We start from the raw sequence: 16,041 nt of genomic DNA, 5'->3' as shown, positions 1-16,041 counted from the left end.
CAAGTTGGCTGCAGGAAAGAACCTTTACTTTGCATTACCTTGTCCAAGAAGCAGCATGCTATGGCTTTTGTCTGCTTCCCTAAATCTTGAAACTAAATGAAAATTAACTGGGCAAGGCTCAATCTTCGTGAGACTTGGGTGACAACAGCTGTCAATGAGAAGCCCACAAGTAAGTCAGTGTAGGGGCCTCTGTAATACAACACCGTAAAATAAGACAGGTAGCTGTTTGCATCAGCTACAAGGAGAAATTAGTGGTTGGGAGGTTACAGCTGGAAATGCGGTACAAGCCCATGGAGGTTACAGTTTCTAAGCTCACTTGACCACATGCATTACATCTGTGATTCATTACCTTTTGCTCAGGCTGCAGAAAGCCTGCCTCTTCTGCACAGTCAGACCGATCTGGTTGACATGTTAATGAATAGCACTTCTTTCTTCCAAGCTGGAAAAGGAGTTACAAACCTGATTCTACCTTGCAGATTGGGTGGAAGGTATTGTTGACACGAGTTTTGGCATAGCAAAGCTTCTTAGGAAAGTATATGTAAGAGCCTGTCTTAGGATAACTGTTACTGCACACTCCAGGACATGGTGTCTAGTGAATTTGCAAGTTCTTGGGAAATACTGAAATTCAACACTATGTTCCTAAACATTGTGTTGTATTTTAGATTTCTTAAATTCTCAAGGAAACATAGTGGCTCACTGCCTCATTACAAATAATGTCACCTTTAGGAAAAGTAATATCTCTGATTGGTTCAGCAAAGTAGAACTAAATCACTTACGAAAGTAAAACAGAATAATTTCTGAATGGATTTTTCACTCAAAATAGTACTACATGCAAACCTGCCAAAGCTTATATATTTTATTTTGACCTACTTTGTAAAAGATATTGAGAACAGCACAATGCAATGTCAGCTTACTTTAGCAAAAGTAAGTGTTCATTATTCAAACTGTGTTTCTCCTGGTATATTCTATTTATACATTTGCTTCTTTGCTGAAGACTTAGGGGCACTAACTCCTTTGGAGAAAGTACATTTTGGACATTATTCATATTCATATGTACTTCGAAAAGGTTTATCTATAGCCTAAAGGGGAGGGTTACTCTTTGTAAGTGGGAAATTGTGACATTGTTCTTATTCAAAAGAATTGTTGAGCGTATTATGGAATTCAGAAGAGTGTTTTAATAATTTAGTGTGTTCCCATAATTTATGTTATCCTAATCCTGCTTATTTGGGTTATTGAATATTTAACACTGAATAAAGCTCCTCTGCTGTGGATTTAATGATATTTTTTTCATTGTTAATATTTCTGTGTAACAACATATGGCTCTTACTGCTGTTCAATCTATAACTAACAGGAAAAGGAAGAATACAAGTTGCTTGGTGTCAGTCTAGCTCTTCAGATTTAGAAAAGTAAATCCATTATACATTACTTGAAGTTCTGTTCAAAACAGCTATAACATCCTGTGTGTTATAGAATATTACATGTAATCTACCCAATGATTCATATCAAATAATGAAGAATGGGCTTCCTATAATTGTTTCATTAAGAACTAGGTTTTGATCTTTTGTGAGAATTTCTGCCAGGGTGACACATTGAGAAAAAAATCTTAACAGTTCAGTTTGCCTTTAATATTGCCTTTATTATTTTTAATGATTGCTGGGATGTATTTCAGTTCCTTAGGAAGCATTTCTGTGCAGAACTAGTGAAATTATTTTAACGGTAAGTTTGCGATGTCATATTGTAAGGAGCCAGGATAAGCTACTTTACCCTAAGGATGGGCAAAGGAGGAAGTCAAGTGTCACTCAAAGCGAGTGTCAAGGAGGAGGAAGAATTTGCCATTGGCCAATACCAAGAGCAACTTTCTCCTCTGCATTAATTCAGATCTGCCAGGCAATGTGGGAGCAAGCTGAATCAAGGATCTGCTCATTCCCTGCCACTTTCTGCTCACAATTGCTACTGAGAAGGGGGAACACATACTGGTTCACGAATTGTGCTCAGATCTCTAATGTGAATAGCCCATACAAGGAAACAAGAGGGTAACACCATCAAATTTCTCACTGATGTATGGCAATGAGGATCTTGTGTTCAGTAATTAGCAAATCCGAGCAGTTTGTTTCTCTTAATTTCATGCATATTAATGGAACTGCTTCCTACTGTACAATTTGCTGTATCTCATCTGTGTTTATATTTTGGGACTTTCACCCTTTCTCTGAAGGCGCATTCTTGTTGGTTCAGTCAGCACCAGTGGCTCTTGTATAATGCTTGCTGGATAATTTTTTCCTAAAAGTTCAATTTCTAATTTCTGTCCAACTTTGCTGAGTTCTGTAGGAACATATGCAAAAGCCAGACTCTGCTGAGCACTGTAACTGAAACTTCCAGATGTGGTGTTGCCAATAACCTGAAAAAAAATGCATTTATCTTTATTTTCAAGATGCAGTGAAGTTTTCTTAAAAAAAACAACCCCAACAAACAAACCAAACAACTATACACTTCAGATATCAAGCAAGCAAGTTTCAAGCATGTCATGCAGTTCATAATATTCTCTACTGTGGGTGACATCACCTTAAACTGAGTTTTTGCTCCTTGAAAAAACAGTCTATTGCTATTGTGTTCAATTAAGTTTTCACTGGAACAAAGATTATACACATCCATATGTTTGTTATATACGATCATTTAACTGCTAGTGAGTGTTTGAACACATAATCTGTGCTAAAGTGTGGAGGCCTAAACTTTGCTGTTGTTTTGTTTCTTTTAACTGAATAGCAAAAGTGTTGTTAGGACAACGGTGAACTTCCAGGAGAAAAGAATGGATGAGTTAATACTTTAGTCTGTTCCAACTCTAGTTTCTGTGACTTGACGGTATTTCACATTTTCTTTGGAGATATTTAGTAGTCTTTGATTCCTGCTTGAATATTAGAAAATGGCTATCAGCTTCAAATTATTCTGTGTCAGTAAAACAAAAATAATGCATTCACACTTAAAACACAAAGTCAGATTCTGTTCATGGAGAATTAACATTAGTTTCTTGTAACATGATCTATAGTCCTTACCTTGCCATTATGCCACACACTTTCGTTTCCCTCTGGATCAACGTTATCTGTTTCCAGGGTAAGATATACCAATCGTCGTTTGAGTCCCTTTTCTTTAATCTGCTTCAGTGCTTGCTTTCCTGTAAAGTCTGCTGGCTGGAAAAAAGAGGAGATGATGATATATGGTTATTTGTGTTCTGCAAAAAGTTTAGAGATACAAGTGTTTAAATTTGTCTTCATTTGTTTTCCTATCACTTAAGTATTCTGTATGAAATATAGATTACACCAAACCTTTGACAGATATTATATCTTGTATCTTGGTGTTTTTATATTGGTATATTATATGTTGGTAACGTTATTGAGTATATTAGTTTTTCTAGATCTCAGTCCCTTAATATCTGGAATTCCAAGTGTAGTAGAAATACATATGTAGTGAGACATGTGTTACAAGGCAGTCTGACCAGTTAAGGTTGTGAGCCAGAAGACAGTGTTTCATTTCAGTTTCTTTAAAAAACCTGGAATACCAACACCCAAATCCTAAAGCCCTGGCCTTCCTATGTGGACAGACTTCCTTTCTGATGCCATCAGCAACCATGATAGTAACTTGTTAGTATTCTACTTTGGTGTCTCTGCCAGGCTGCAGAGCTGGCAGTTTGCTCCATATTCTTGTTTTACAGTATGTATGGGTTTTTCCCATATCTACCATTTTATGGGATAATGCAGTATTTCAGTTAAAGAATAATACTATCAATCATTTGGAGTTCCCTTTTTCAGCTTGCCTAAAAAGGTACAAGCAGATTCTCATATTTCTAGAAGCAGACTGTATAAATATGCGACAAGTACAGGGGAAGCCATCAGCAAGTCTCTGAATCCTAAAGGGTATGTGAAACAGTATTTATTGTATATGCCAATGTTGAGCTGATTCCACTGAGCTAGCCTTATTCCACGGCCAGGTTCACAGGTAGGAGCTTATTTGGCCCACCAGTAGATGTGAACTTGACTTGTCTCACACTCCTATCTCCTAAGTCTTAAACGTAACTTCCAACAACTTCCTTATTTAGTTGGCTGGGTAGAGAATAAATTGGAAAAAGAAGTCATAGAAAGAAGAGTTGTTATAAACTTTGTGGTCCTGGACAGAATGCCTCAAGAATCAAGAGAAAGCCTCTTTCAAAGACACTGACAGTTTGGACAGAGGATAAAATAGTAATCAGGCTGGATATCATTATTGCTAGTAACTGTGGAGTAAATATTAGGAGGAGTGGCTTACAAATTCTGCCTATTCATGTCTTCTTTAAAGGCATAGATAAGACAGAATGAAAGATTTGTGTTCAACTAATTTGCCAGATCCACACCAGCCTACCCTCATGGGCAAGAAACATAATAGCACTTAGAAGGTCCTTTAGCTTTCCAGCCTTTGCTGAGAAGATGAATAGCAGTGAAAGCTATTTTAAGACACCTGATCTTAGAGTCATAGAATGGTTTGGGTTGGAAGGGACCTTAAAGATCATCTAGTTCCAATCCCCCTGCCATGGGGAGGGACACCTTCCACTAGACCAGGTTGCTCAAAGCCCTATCCAACCTGGCCTTGAACACTTTCAGGGAAGGGGCATCCACAACTTCTCTGGGCAACCTGTTCTACTGTCTCACCACCCTCACAGTAAAGGATTTCGTCCTAATATCTAATCTAAATCTACCTTCTTTCACTTCAAAACCATTACCCCTCATCGCATCACTACATGCCTTTGTAAAAAGTCCCTCTCCATCTTTCTTGTCGGCCCCCTTCAGGTAATGGAAGGCTGCTATAAGGTCTCCCTGGAGCCTTCTCTTCTCCAGGCTGAACAACCCCAACTCTCTCAGCCTGTCTTCATAGGAGAGGTGCTCCAGCCCCCTGATCATCTTCGTGGCCCTCCTCTGGATGCTCTCCAACAGCTCCATGTCCTTCTTATGTTGGGGGCCCCAGAGCTGGACCCAGTACTCCAGGTGGGGTCTCATGAGAGCAGAGCAGAGGGGCAGAATCACTTCCCTCAACCTGCTGGCCACTCTGCTTTTGATGCAGCCCAGGATATGGTTGGCCTTCTGGGCTGCGAGCGCACATTGCCAGCTAATGTCCAGTTTTTCACACTGATAGCCCCAAGTCCTTCTCTGCAGGGCTGCTCTCAATCCCTTCATCCCCAGCCTGTACTGATACTGGGGGTTGCCCCAACCCACATGCAGGACCTTGCACTTGGCCTTGTTGAACCTCATGAGGTTCACATGGGCCCACTCCTTGAGCTTGTTCAGGTCCCTCTGGATTGCATCCCGTCCCTCAGGCGTGTCAACCACACCAGTCAGCTTGGTGTTATCTGCAAATTTGCTGAGGGTGCAATCAATCCCACTGTCTATGTAATTGATGAAGATATTAAACAGTTCTGGTCCCAGTACAGACCCCTGAAGACACCACTCATCACTGATCTCCATCCGGACATTAAGCCATTAACCACTACTCTCTGGATGTCACCATCTGGCCAATTCCTTCTCCACTGAATAGTTGATCCATCAAATCAGTATCTCTGCAATTTAGAGAGAAGGATGCTGTGGCAGATGGTGTCAAAGGCCTTACAGAAGTCCAGATAGATGACATCAGTAGCCCTTCCCCTGTCCACTGATGGACAAATAAGACTATACCACAGCACAACACACTGACTAAAATGCTTTGCATGACACACAGAAATACCAAGGAAGTAAATATTATACAGGTATGCTTAGTACTGAATCAACTCCTTCCTAGATATGCTAATATAGCATCTGTTACTTAGTCTCGAGGAATGTAACTGTGGAACTAAACACAAGTATTCAAATACAATGTCATACACCCTGGGGCCTTCCGTCTTCCAGCTGCTGCTCTGGAAGAGGTTAGGTGTCCCTTCAGTCCTGTGTCATATTTGCCAACGCAATGCAGATGTTACTGATACACTAAGGCATCTAAAACAGCAGTATGAATGTCTGTGAATTCCCATTTTTAGGTCTCTTAGTAATAGAAGAGTGGCAACAGACAGGACACTCTCAAAACCAGCTTCTGACAGCATTCTTCTACTGTGCCCTTTTCCTCAGCCGAGTCACCATGAAGTTTCCTAGAGGAAAGAATTGTAATCGGCAACTTCAGGAATGCTGAATCACACAGCACTGGTGTAGCTATGCTGTACTGACAGCACGGCTCCTTTTTTCTGGAGTATTCAGATACTCGTAAGTGCACAGACGTAGAGAGAGATGAAAGCCTTATAAAACACACAGTATTTTCATGTTTGGGGGTGTTGTGGCTAAATTCAAGATTTCTTGTTAATCATACCTCTGTGAATTCCTCATTTAGAAACTGAAAAACAGTTTCCATAGAGGTTAATGCAGCAATCATAATCAGAGCCTTGAGCATGACCTGATAACAGATGTGTATTGCTTTTATGGGTCACGACCAGAGTAACTATAGATGACAGTTAACTCCAGTATATATAATATACTACTTACTGGAACCTTGAGGTTGGCAGCAAAAATAATTTTGACTTCCACTTCTTATTTACCTTTTAGATACGGAAACCCTCAGAGCAAGCAGCTAGCAGGTTTAGAATCTACCTATCTCTGGATCATTCTTTGCCTGTTGGTTACAGATACAAAATTAAATTCTTACCCAAATAATTTTAACTTGGCCAAGCTTTTGTCCACCTGGAATAAATCACTACATAGTTCTTATGCTAACTGGAGATGAGTTTGTGGGATTTCATGTAATGAGTTTGTTCTTTGTTATTTTATGTTCCTTGAAGGTTAAGAATATTCTCATCTTTTTAGAATCATGGCTTGGAAAAATAACCAAGAGGTAACCTAGAATTCAAACTCTACAAAATATACACAAAATATATATATACACACACACACTCTGCAAAAATGTGTGTATATATATGTATATGGACATATATAAACACACACATACATATATGAACATGGATAAAAATGTATGAAAATATGTGTATATATGATGTACAACTGAAAAAAATATGTGTATATATAAATTTTTTAAACATTTAAAGCTACTTCTCTAAGAAATTCTAACCATATGACTCTGACTAGGTCAGTCTTCTTATTTTACAGTTCTTGGGTATCCATGTCAATTGTACACTAAGCACATTTCCACCAATATTCGTTTTTTATTTATGAGTGTGTGTGCATGAGGTCATTCATTCCAATCAAAACATTTTGGAAACCGATTCATTCAAACTTAGTCTGCGTGTTCTTGGTAACAACTGCTTCCTGTTTCTAGGAGAAAAATAGTTTGGGTATTGCTTCTATTTGTTTTAGCTGGTCACACTAAATGCAATGCAAGCAAAAACCCCATTCAAAACAGTATAATTCAGTAAAAGAATATGAAAAACAAACAAACAAAAACAGAAGAAAAAGAACAGAAACAAAGGAAAACCCTAAACAATTCGAACCTCAAACAAATATCAAATTTAAAGCTGCTCTTACTGTCTCTTAGTTTTAAAAAAATAATCATTTGACATGTAACAATGTAAAACCTTTATTACTTAAGAGTAAGGAGAGTCCTAATAAGCTAAACCTAAACCACAGAAGACTTTCCATTATCTTGGCATGAGCTCCCAAAGCATTAAGCTTTGGCAGATGTAATGTTTTTCACATAAAACAAGAACACTTCTTAGATACAAGATAAAGACAGTATCATCTACTGCTTACCTTCATATTCTTGAATTTGCCTGCAGTTCACCACATAAAACCAAAAAAGATGGGTTGTGCTTTTTACTTGTGTTACCTAACATACAGATTACAATGGAAAATCATATCACAAAGATAAATCAATTAAGATTTTCAAATAGCATATAGCTAAAGGGAGCCCATTGATGATCTCATCTATTAACATATATATTAACATATTTGCCTTGCCCTTGTCCTCATCAGGCTTTTACCTTGTGTAAGGTACTATGTGTTTGTTAGCACAAGATAAAAACACTTTTTTTTTTAAAAAAAAAGAGTTCAGGAGACATTAACCAATGAGATTTTTTTTAGGCACAGTGATGTACCCTGAAAAGTTTAACTTACTGTGTTTCAAGTGTGCTTGGCTTTCAATGGCATACAGATCCTAATTCTAATCCTCTGTAAAAATCTTTTGTGTCTTAAGGGAAGCAAAGGAATAGAAATTATCTAGAAAAAGTTCAAATTTTTTTCTTATTGTGCAGTTTAGCAGAATAAAGCCTAGATATCTAGGAAGAAAAATTCCATATCCATTCAACAATAACTGTCAGCAAAGATATGTAAATCTCTTAATAATTAAATGTTGTAATTTATTTGGTATGCTACTTATGACTGTGGGCATACATCCAAGTTATGTACATAAAGCCACCCAACTGAGTAAGGCAGTACCAACAGCTGCTGCAATCTGCTATAACCATCGTGTTACAACACACTGGAGACAGCATCAGTACAATATTTTGAAATTAATTATTCTTAGTTGGATGGTCTTGAATAATTTCAGGGTAACACTCCAAAGGATATCCCCCTCACCAGGGCAATAATTGAAGATAATTTTCTGCCGCAGGTAGCAAATATTTGCCAAGTTTCTTTTTCTGCAGCAAACCAAAGCTACAGTTTACACCACACAAAACAGTTTTCTGAGGGAGATGTGGCTAGTCAGTATCTATGGCACCTGCATCACTGCACCTTTCATTCAATCTGCCGAAGACCTTCTTGTATGCAAACAGCTAGCTCTAAGAAACTGGTATGATACAAACAACTGATAAATTATTGAATTATTTTGGCTCAAAATTCATAGCTCAGTGAGTGCTTATTCCTTTACATGCCCCAATAAACACACTGAGAGTGACCTAGTGTGTATTTTATACAGATAAGAAAATCATAGAAGATTCTTTCTAATGTGTTTCATACTCTGTATAAATTCATGGAATATATCCTCTGGTTTATGACCTTCTGGACATCAAATTAAGTAACCATAGAATATAGTTCCACTCCTAAATTTTAACTTGGAGGGGGACAGGATTTAGGTGGAAAAGTACACTGAATAAATCTGTTACAGGCATAATAAATGGGGAGTGAAAGAGGGGAAAAAAAAATACCCTTTCCCCCTCTCAAATACCTAGTACCTTTCCATCACTCCATTCTTTTCCAGATCGCTCTGCTTTCCCCCAGGCTCGTTATGCCTTCTTCAGTAAAGACTGTGCTCTTTCTTCTCTGTCCTCCTCCCTTTCTTGCATGGAGTACAGATGGCACAAAACACAACCTTATACTAGTTTGTGAAGTGGGGTCAGTGATCACTGCTGTGGTCATTCCTCTCAGAACATGAGGGATGCAAGTTTGAGACAGTGACAGAAGGGCGGACAATGGCAATAAGGGGGAGTTACTGAAACACTTGCAGGTCAGCCTGCCCAACATCAAATTGGAGCAGTGCTCTCAGCAGACCTGGATAGCAAGTGCCAGGCATTCCACCCACTACGCCTGCCCTATACTAGATTTTAGAAGTGAGAAGATAAAAATGAATCATTTGCTATGGTAGTGCAAACACAGCTCCCATTTTAAAGTCAGTGATTGCTTAAACAAAAAAAAAAAATCAATTAAGAAGTGGAAAATATAAGCAAATGGTTACAAGTGGTTTTTTCCTGGTTATCCCTATCCACCATGACTCTCCTACAGGTGAAAGGCTTTGATTATATACTGCTGCTTATCAGCACTACTGACCACATCATCAAAGCCTAGAGTGACCAGATCAGAACAGTAGCGTGGTACACAGATCTTTAAATGACTACATACACTGCAATGCTGCAGAGATCCAAAGCCTGCATATACACCTTCTCCCAGTTTCCCCATTCTCTTCACCTAGTGCTCAGTGGTGTTTGTGGCCAGAGGCCCACAGCAGGACCGATAATTCTGCTAGTGCTCCCTTTTGAAGGGCATGCTCACTGCAATTAGAATCATAATCACTTAGGTGGGAGAAGACCCTTAAGACCATCAAGTCCAACTGTTAACCTAGCACTGCCAAGTCCACCACTAAACCACATCCCTAAGCACCACATCTACAGAGCTTTTAAATACCTCCTGGGATGGTGACTCCACCACTTCCCTGGGCAGCATGTTCCACTGCTTGTTAACCCTTTCCATGAAGAAATTTTTCCAATATCCAATCTAAACCTCCCCTGGTGCAACTTCAGGCCTTTTCCTCTCGTCCTATCGCTTGTTACTTGGGAGTGGAGACCAACACCCACCTCACTACAACCTCCTTTCAGGTAGTTGTAGAGAGCGATAAGGTCTCCCCTCAGCCTCCTTTTGTCCAGGCTAAACAACCCCAGTTCCCTCAGCCGCTCCTCGTAAGACTTGTGCTCCAGATCCTTCACCAGCTTCGTTGCCCTTCTTTGGATGCTCTCCACCACCTCAATGTCTTTCTTGTAGTGAGGGGCCCAAAACCAAACACAGGATTCAAGGTGCAGCCTCACCAGTGCCGAGTACAGGGGGACAATCACTTCCCTAGTCCTGCTGGCCACACTATTTCTGATACAAACCAGGATGCTGTTGGCCTTCTTGGCCACCTGGGCACACTGATGGCTCATATTCAGCCGGCTGTTGACCAACACCCCCAGGTCCTTTTCCGCCAGGCAGCTTTCCAGCCACTCTTCCCCAAGCCTGTAGCATTGCATGAGGTTGTTGTGACCCAAGTGCAGGACCTGACACTTGGCCTTGTTAAACCTCGTACAATTGGCCTCAGCCCGTCGATCCAGCCTGTCCAGATACCTCTGCAGAGCCTTCCTACCCTCAAGCAGATCAACACTCCTGCCCAACTTGGTGTCATCTGCGAACTTACTGAGGGTGCACTTGATCTCCTCATCCAGATCATTGATAAAGGTATCAAACATGGCAGTTCAACCTTTTTTGCTGTTCTTTCTCCAAACTGTGTCTGTGAAATGGTGAAAAAAAGCCTTTTCCCTAAAAAGATTTGTCATTTTGTGCTTTAATGAAATCAGGACATATCACTTTAGACCATGATAACAAAATAAGTTGGACTGACACAACTGAGGGGCAGTTCTGGCAAAGTGAACAGGAGGGAAAAAAATGACTGGAAAGAGGACAGCATGAACCTATAAGATTTAAGGGCTAGTAAAGGAATAAAAGGATGGAGGTACAGACTTAAAACTGCTCATCCTAGTTTCCCATGAGATAACTTATGGATAGTTATGCTGGCAGTTAGGTCAATACACAAGGACTGCATCTTTGCTTTACAGTCATACGCCCACCTGTGTGAAGTTGCTGCGCATGACACAACGTCTGTTCATAATGAATAAGGAAGCAATTAAATGCTCATGTGTCTAATAGGTGCAATAGTAAAAGACACCTCAGAAATCCAATGCCAAAGTTAGAAGATGAGGTAGGGCTTGTAGCCTAAAAGGCATTTTTTTACATCGAAATGCAGGCAGTTACTGAGTAGGGTTGGTGGAGATGGACATAAATAGTAAGAAGCATACAGGGAAAGGAGCAGAAAATGAAGTTTAAAAAAGGTACTGGTAGAATAGACCTCAGAAAAAGTGAAGGGGGAGAGATTCTGGCTATTGTATAATGTGGAAAAAAGCTTGGAACAGAGAACAAAGAAACTGCCCCAGTAAATAAACAGGGCTGCAACAAAGAAACACTGTCTCTGATAACAGTATTTCCTCCCAGTGGAAAAAAACACCAACTCTCAGCTAAGCACTCCGATCCCGGCCTCAAGAGCACACTAGAGCAGAGTCGCAAAGGGTTTCCGTCATCTGCCGCATTCTCCACCCCAATCGCAGTGAGCTGTTGCTGCAGACGGAGTGCCCACGAGATGGCAGTCTGGGATACAGCAAAACAAGTCACAAACCTACGAACAGTTAACCATGGACTTTTGTAGCTGTACGCTCTTGATAACTGTTGGCTCTATTGGCTTCACGTGGAAAACCCTTCGGAAAGAGTTCATTTCTGTGAGCTTCCCAAATTGATATGGAGGTGTTTCACTCTAACATTAAGTTTTATTGGGATTTGTGGTCCATTACGCTCCGGAGAAAAATAGGCTGTTTTAAGAATACTGAATTACCTAAAAATAGTCAACCACTTCAGAATACCGAAAAGGCGCATGCTAGCAGGTTTTGAAGACGCAAGCAGCTTCTGAAATAAGGAAATATTTTTTTTTTCTGTATGTCAATACTGAATGTAATAATCAGTGATATGTTTAACGTTTAGCAACAAAACATATTCTAATGTAAGGATAGCGAATCATTAGAACGGACTGCCCAGGGTGACTGTGGGATATTCAGGACTGAGAGGTTTTTGTAATTTCACACATGAAATTTTTATACATATGGCAAGGTAAACACAGATGTAGTTGATTCTGCCATAGAACAAACATCTGGAGTAAATTAATATCTGGTGATTGCTTATCTTTTTCTACGATAACATTTGAAAAAGCCATTAAATTTAAACTAGGGTTTTGAAAAATAGAAAGCATTCAGAGATGATACACTATATCTTTGACCACTTGAACCTCATGTGCAGGTGTTCAAATGTGCAGCAGAACTAAAACAATATTCTGGGATGTGGAGAAAAAAAATTGCAACTTTTTCTTCTTTAAAGATATTCATGGAATATTAGGACTCTATTGAATATTTAGTAGCAGAGTGCTTATTCATGAGATGAAAGTATTAGTGAATGAGGCTGTCTAACATCTTATCTAACTTACTAAATGTAAGACCAATTGAACAAAAAAAAAGACAGACAACAGGTATTAAAAAAAACCCCACCCCTAAACCTGACAGATTTTGTTGTGGAGTTATGAAGGCAATGTATACTCTAAATTAGAAATTAATTCTGTTACTGTCCCTCCACTTTGTTTTAATCACAGCCCATCCTGCTTGTCTGTGCAAGGAAGCAACTAACACCAACATTAGAGAAAAATGTAGTACCAAGCAGGTCTAGAGGAAACCACCTAGAACAATACCATCTCAGCCTTACTGATAAAATGGAAGTTTTATGGTTTACTTATTGTCATGCTATAATTTAATAGACTGGGGGCGGGGGGGGAAGTCAACTTAAGCTTTTAAGAGTTTCTCCTGTTACTTGTCACAAACAAATTACTAGTCCATATGTACCTGAAGATGATGCATAGACTAAACTTTGTAAACACAGAGAAATATCAGGATTTTATTGGGAATTTACAACTCTTCATATTTATTCACAGAATCACAGAATCACAGAATGTTAGGGATTGGAAGGGACCTCGAAAGATCATCTAGTCCAATCCCCCTGCCGGAGCAGGATTACCTAGACCATATCACACAGGAACGCGTCCAGGCGGGTTTTGAATGTCTCCAGAGAAGGAGACTCCACAACCTCTCTGGGCAGCCTGTTCCAGTGTTTGGTCACCCTCACCGTAAAGAAGTTTTTCCTCATATTTATGCGGAACCTCCTGTGTTCCAGCTTGCACCCGTTGCCCCTTGTCCTGTCAAGGGATGTCACTGAGAAGAGCCTGGCTCCATCCTCTTGACACTTGCCCTTTACATATTTATAAACATTAATGAGGTCACCCCTCAGTCTCCTCTTCTCTAAGCTAAAGAGACCCAGCTCCCTCAGCCTCTCCTCATAAGGGAGATGTTCCACTCCCTTAATCATCTTCGTAGCTCTGCGCTGGACTCTCTCTAGTAGTTCCCTGTCCTTCTTGAACTGAGGGGCCCAGAACTGGACACAATATTCCAGATGTGGCCTCACCAGGGCAGAGTAGAGGGGGAGGAGAACCTCTCTCGACCTGCTAACCACACCCCTTCTAATACAGCCCAGGATGCCATTGGCCTTCTTGGCCACAAGGGCACATTGCTGGCTCATGGTCATCCTGCTGTCCACTAGGACCCCCAGGTCCCTTTCCCCTACGCTGGTCTCCAACAGGTCTGTCCCCAACTTGTACTCATACATGGGGTTGTTCTTGCCCAGATGCAGGACTCTACACTTGCCCTTGTTATATTTCATTAAATTTCTACCCGCCCAACTCTCCAGCCTGTCTAGGTCCCTCTGAATGGCTGCGCAGCCTTCCGGTGTGTCAGCCATTCCTCCCAGTTTTGTGTCATCAGTGAACTTGCTGACAGTGCACTCTATTCCCTCATCCAAGTCATTAATGAATATATTGAATAGAACTGGTCCCAGTACCGACCCTTGAGGGACTCCGCTAGACACAGGCCTCCAACTGGACTCTGTCCCATTGACCACCACTCTCTGGTGTCAATATATTCCCCAGATATCTGAATGTCCTCTCATGGAAATTAAAATACTTTTTGATTGTATTGCCTTCACTGGCATTTGGCTGTTCATTCACTTTTACCTGTTTAGAAACTGTTTAGATTTTCCATGACATATCACTCAAAATTCACTTATGCTGAAGTCTTTTTGCCCATTTTGTGAGCTATTTCAGCTGCTTGTTGCACGGTAAGAAGCTCTCTAGTAATTAACTGAACAGTGCATTTTGGTCTCAATTTACACAGAAATCAGCATTTTCCCCAGTCAGGGGCATATGCTTAAAGGAACAATCCCTGTCAGTAACCCTAGAGACCAAGATGTCAAACAGATTTAAGTATCTGTTGCTTGCAGTCTGTATCCCGTTTGCCCTTTTTTTCCCAGAAAGTTTCCTTAACAATAGGAGCAGATGATAACAGAGTATTTTTCTTGTCTTCAGTCACAGTGGCCTCTAAGGAATGCTGACGTCTATGCCATGCCAGACGGACACTAAAACCAGAGGCATGGTATTGGGACTCACAGCCCCATGTTGCCAAGAAGCAGAGTAAATAATCTCACATTGCACTTCATGCTGCAGCATTTAGACCACTTCCAATATCTAAATCAGCTCAGGTACCTCTGCAGTGTCAACATCCAGTCACAACTGCTCTCATTCGAGTCAACAAATAAACATCGATTATTTCCTTTTTCACATTAGTTCAGCAAAACTGGCAAGCAAATGTTTTAGGCTGACATCCTGCATATATGCTGGAGAGTCACTCCATGCCCATTCATCTACAATATGAATATCTGCTCCAGAGAGCTGTTCCAACCCTGCATTTCAACCATGCAGAGAAGTATGAGGAGCAATAAAGGATCAAATGTTTCATGCACATTAGTGCCTTTGCATGTTCTGCATGGGCATCTTGGCAAGCAACAGCTTTCCCTGCTTATGGCTGCTTTCCTGCTTACACTAAAAAAAAAAAAGAAAGAAAGAAAGAAAACAAACAGATGTATCAAATGGAACTGGAAAGAAAACCTAACATTTTTCATTGCGTTCTCCCATAATCCTGCTAATGCTCTCCTCAAGATGGGAAAGTCCTTGATAAGTAAATACAACATAATCCTGTTCCATAAGATTCTATATTTCCCTTGCATAACAGTTTCTGTGATTAGGGCAAAATTATAGTACCCAGTGGAGACAGCTGTAACTCCACTACATGTAGGAACTGCCACTGACATCCCTTGGGACCATCTTGCCTTCCAGTGGATGAGCTCCATAGGCGGGCCAGAACAAGTTTAGAACTTGTATTTCATGCTAGAGCACATACTGATGTTACATTGGGACAGAAATGAATGTTTTATCAATCCTGCACTGGTTGAAGAACTTTAACATCTATAGACAGGTTCAACAGTTGGAGAGAAAAAGCATCTTCCTGGGTTCATCCCTGTTACTGTTGGTGAAATTGTCTCATAAAGATAAAAGCACCTTTTTAGGTTTAATATGCCTCCATAATTCTTGCCTACCCAAGAGTCCTTGTTTCATTGGGATTTTGTTTCAGTTTGTGGCCAGCCATGGTGATCAGGGCCATTAGCAGTTAAATGCAGAGCAGCTGACCCAGGCTGGCCCACAGGTGTATTCTATACCATTAACATCAAGCTCACTATAAAAGGGAGGGCTTGCGGGGGAGCGGGGGAGGTGGTTTTGCTCTGTTCTCTTCTCGTCTTCCCTTTTCTCATTGCCAATGATTGGTATTCCTGG

The 16,041-nt window shown here is 40.4% G+C and overlaps 1 protein-coding gene across 1 annotated transcript in view; it reads right to left on the bottom strand.

The window, feature by feature from the left end:
- Positions 1-1,615: 1,615 nt before the first annotated feature.
- Positions 1,616-16,041, bottom strand: part of DMGDH (dimethylglycine dehydrogenase) — a 50,066-nt gene continuing 35,640 nt past the window's right edge. Inside the window, exons 15-16 of the mRNA XM_068422219.1 lie at positions 3,048-3,182; positions 1,616-2,395 (exon numbers count right to left, since the gene is read on the bottom strand). Coding sequence (XP_068278320.1) covers positions 2,180-2,395; positions 3,048-3,182 — 351 coding nt within the window. The 3' untranslated portion in view covers positions 1,616-2,179. The remainder of the gene's footprint in view (positions 2,396-3,047; positions 3,183-16,041) is intronic.

The sequence above is a fragment of the Nyctibius grandis genome, chromosome Z, assembly GCF_013368605.1.
Source record: "Nyctibius grandis isolate bNycGra1 chromosome Z, bNycGra1.pri, whole genome shotgun sequence".
NCBI classification, from domain to species: domain Eukaryota; kingdom Metazoa; phylum Chordata; class Aves; order Nyctibiiformes; family Nyctibiidae; genus Nyctibius; species Nyctibius grandis.
This window is presented reverse-complemented; position numbering and strand designations above follow the sequence as displayed.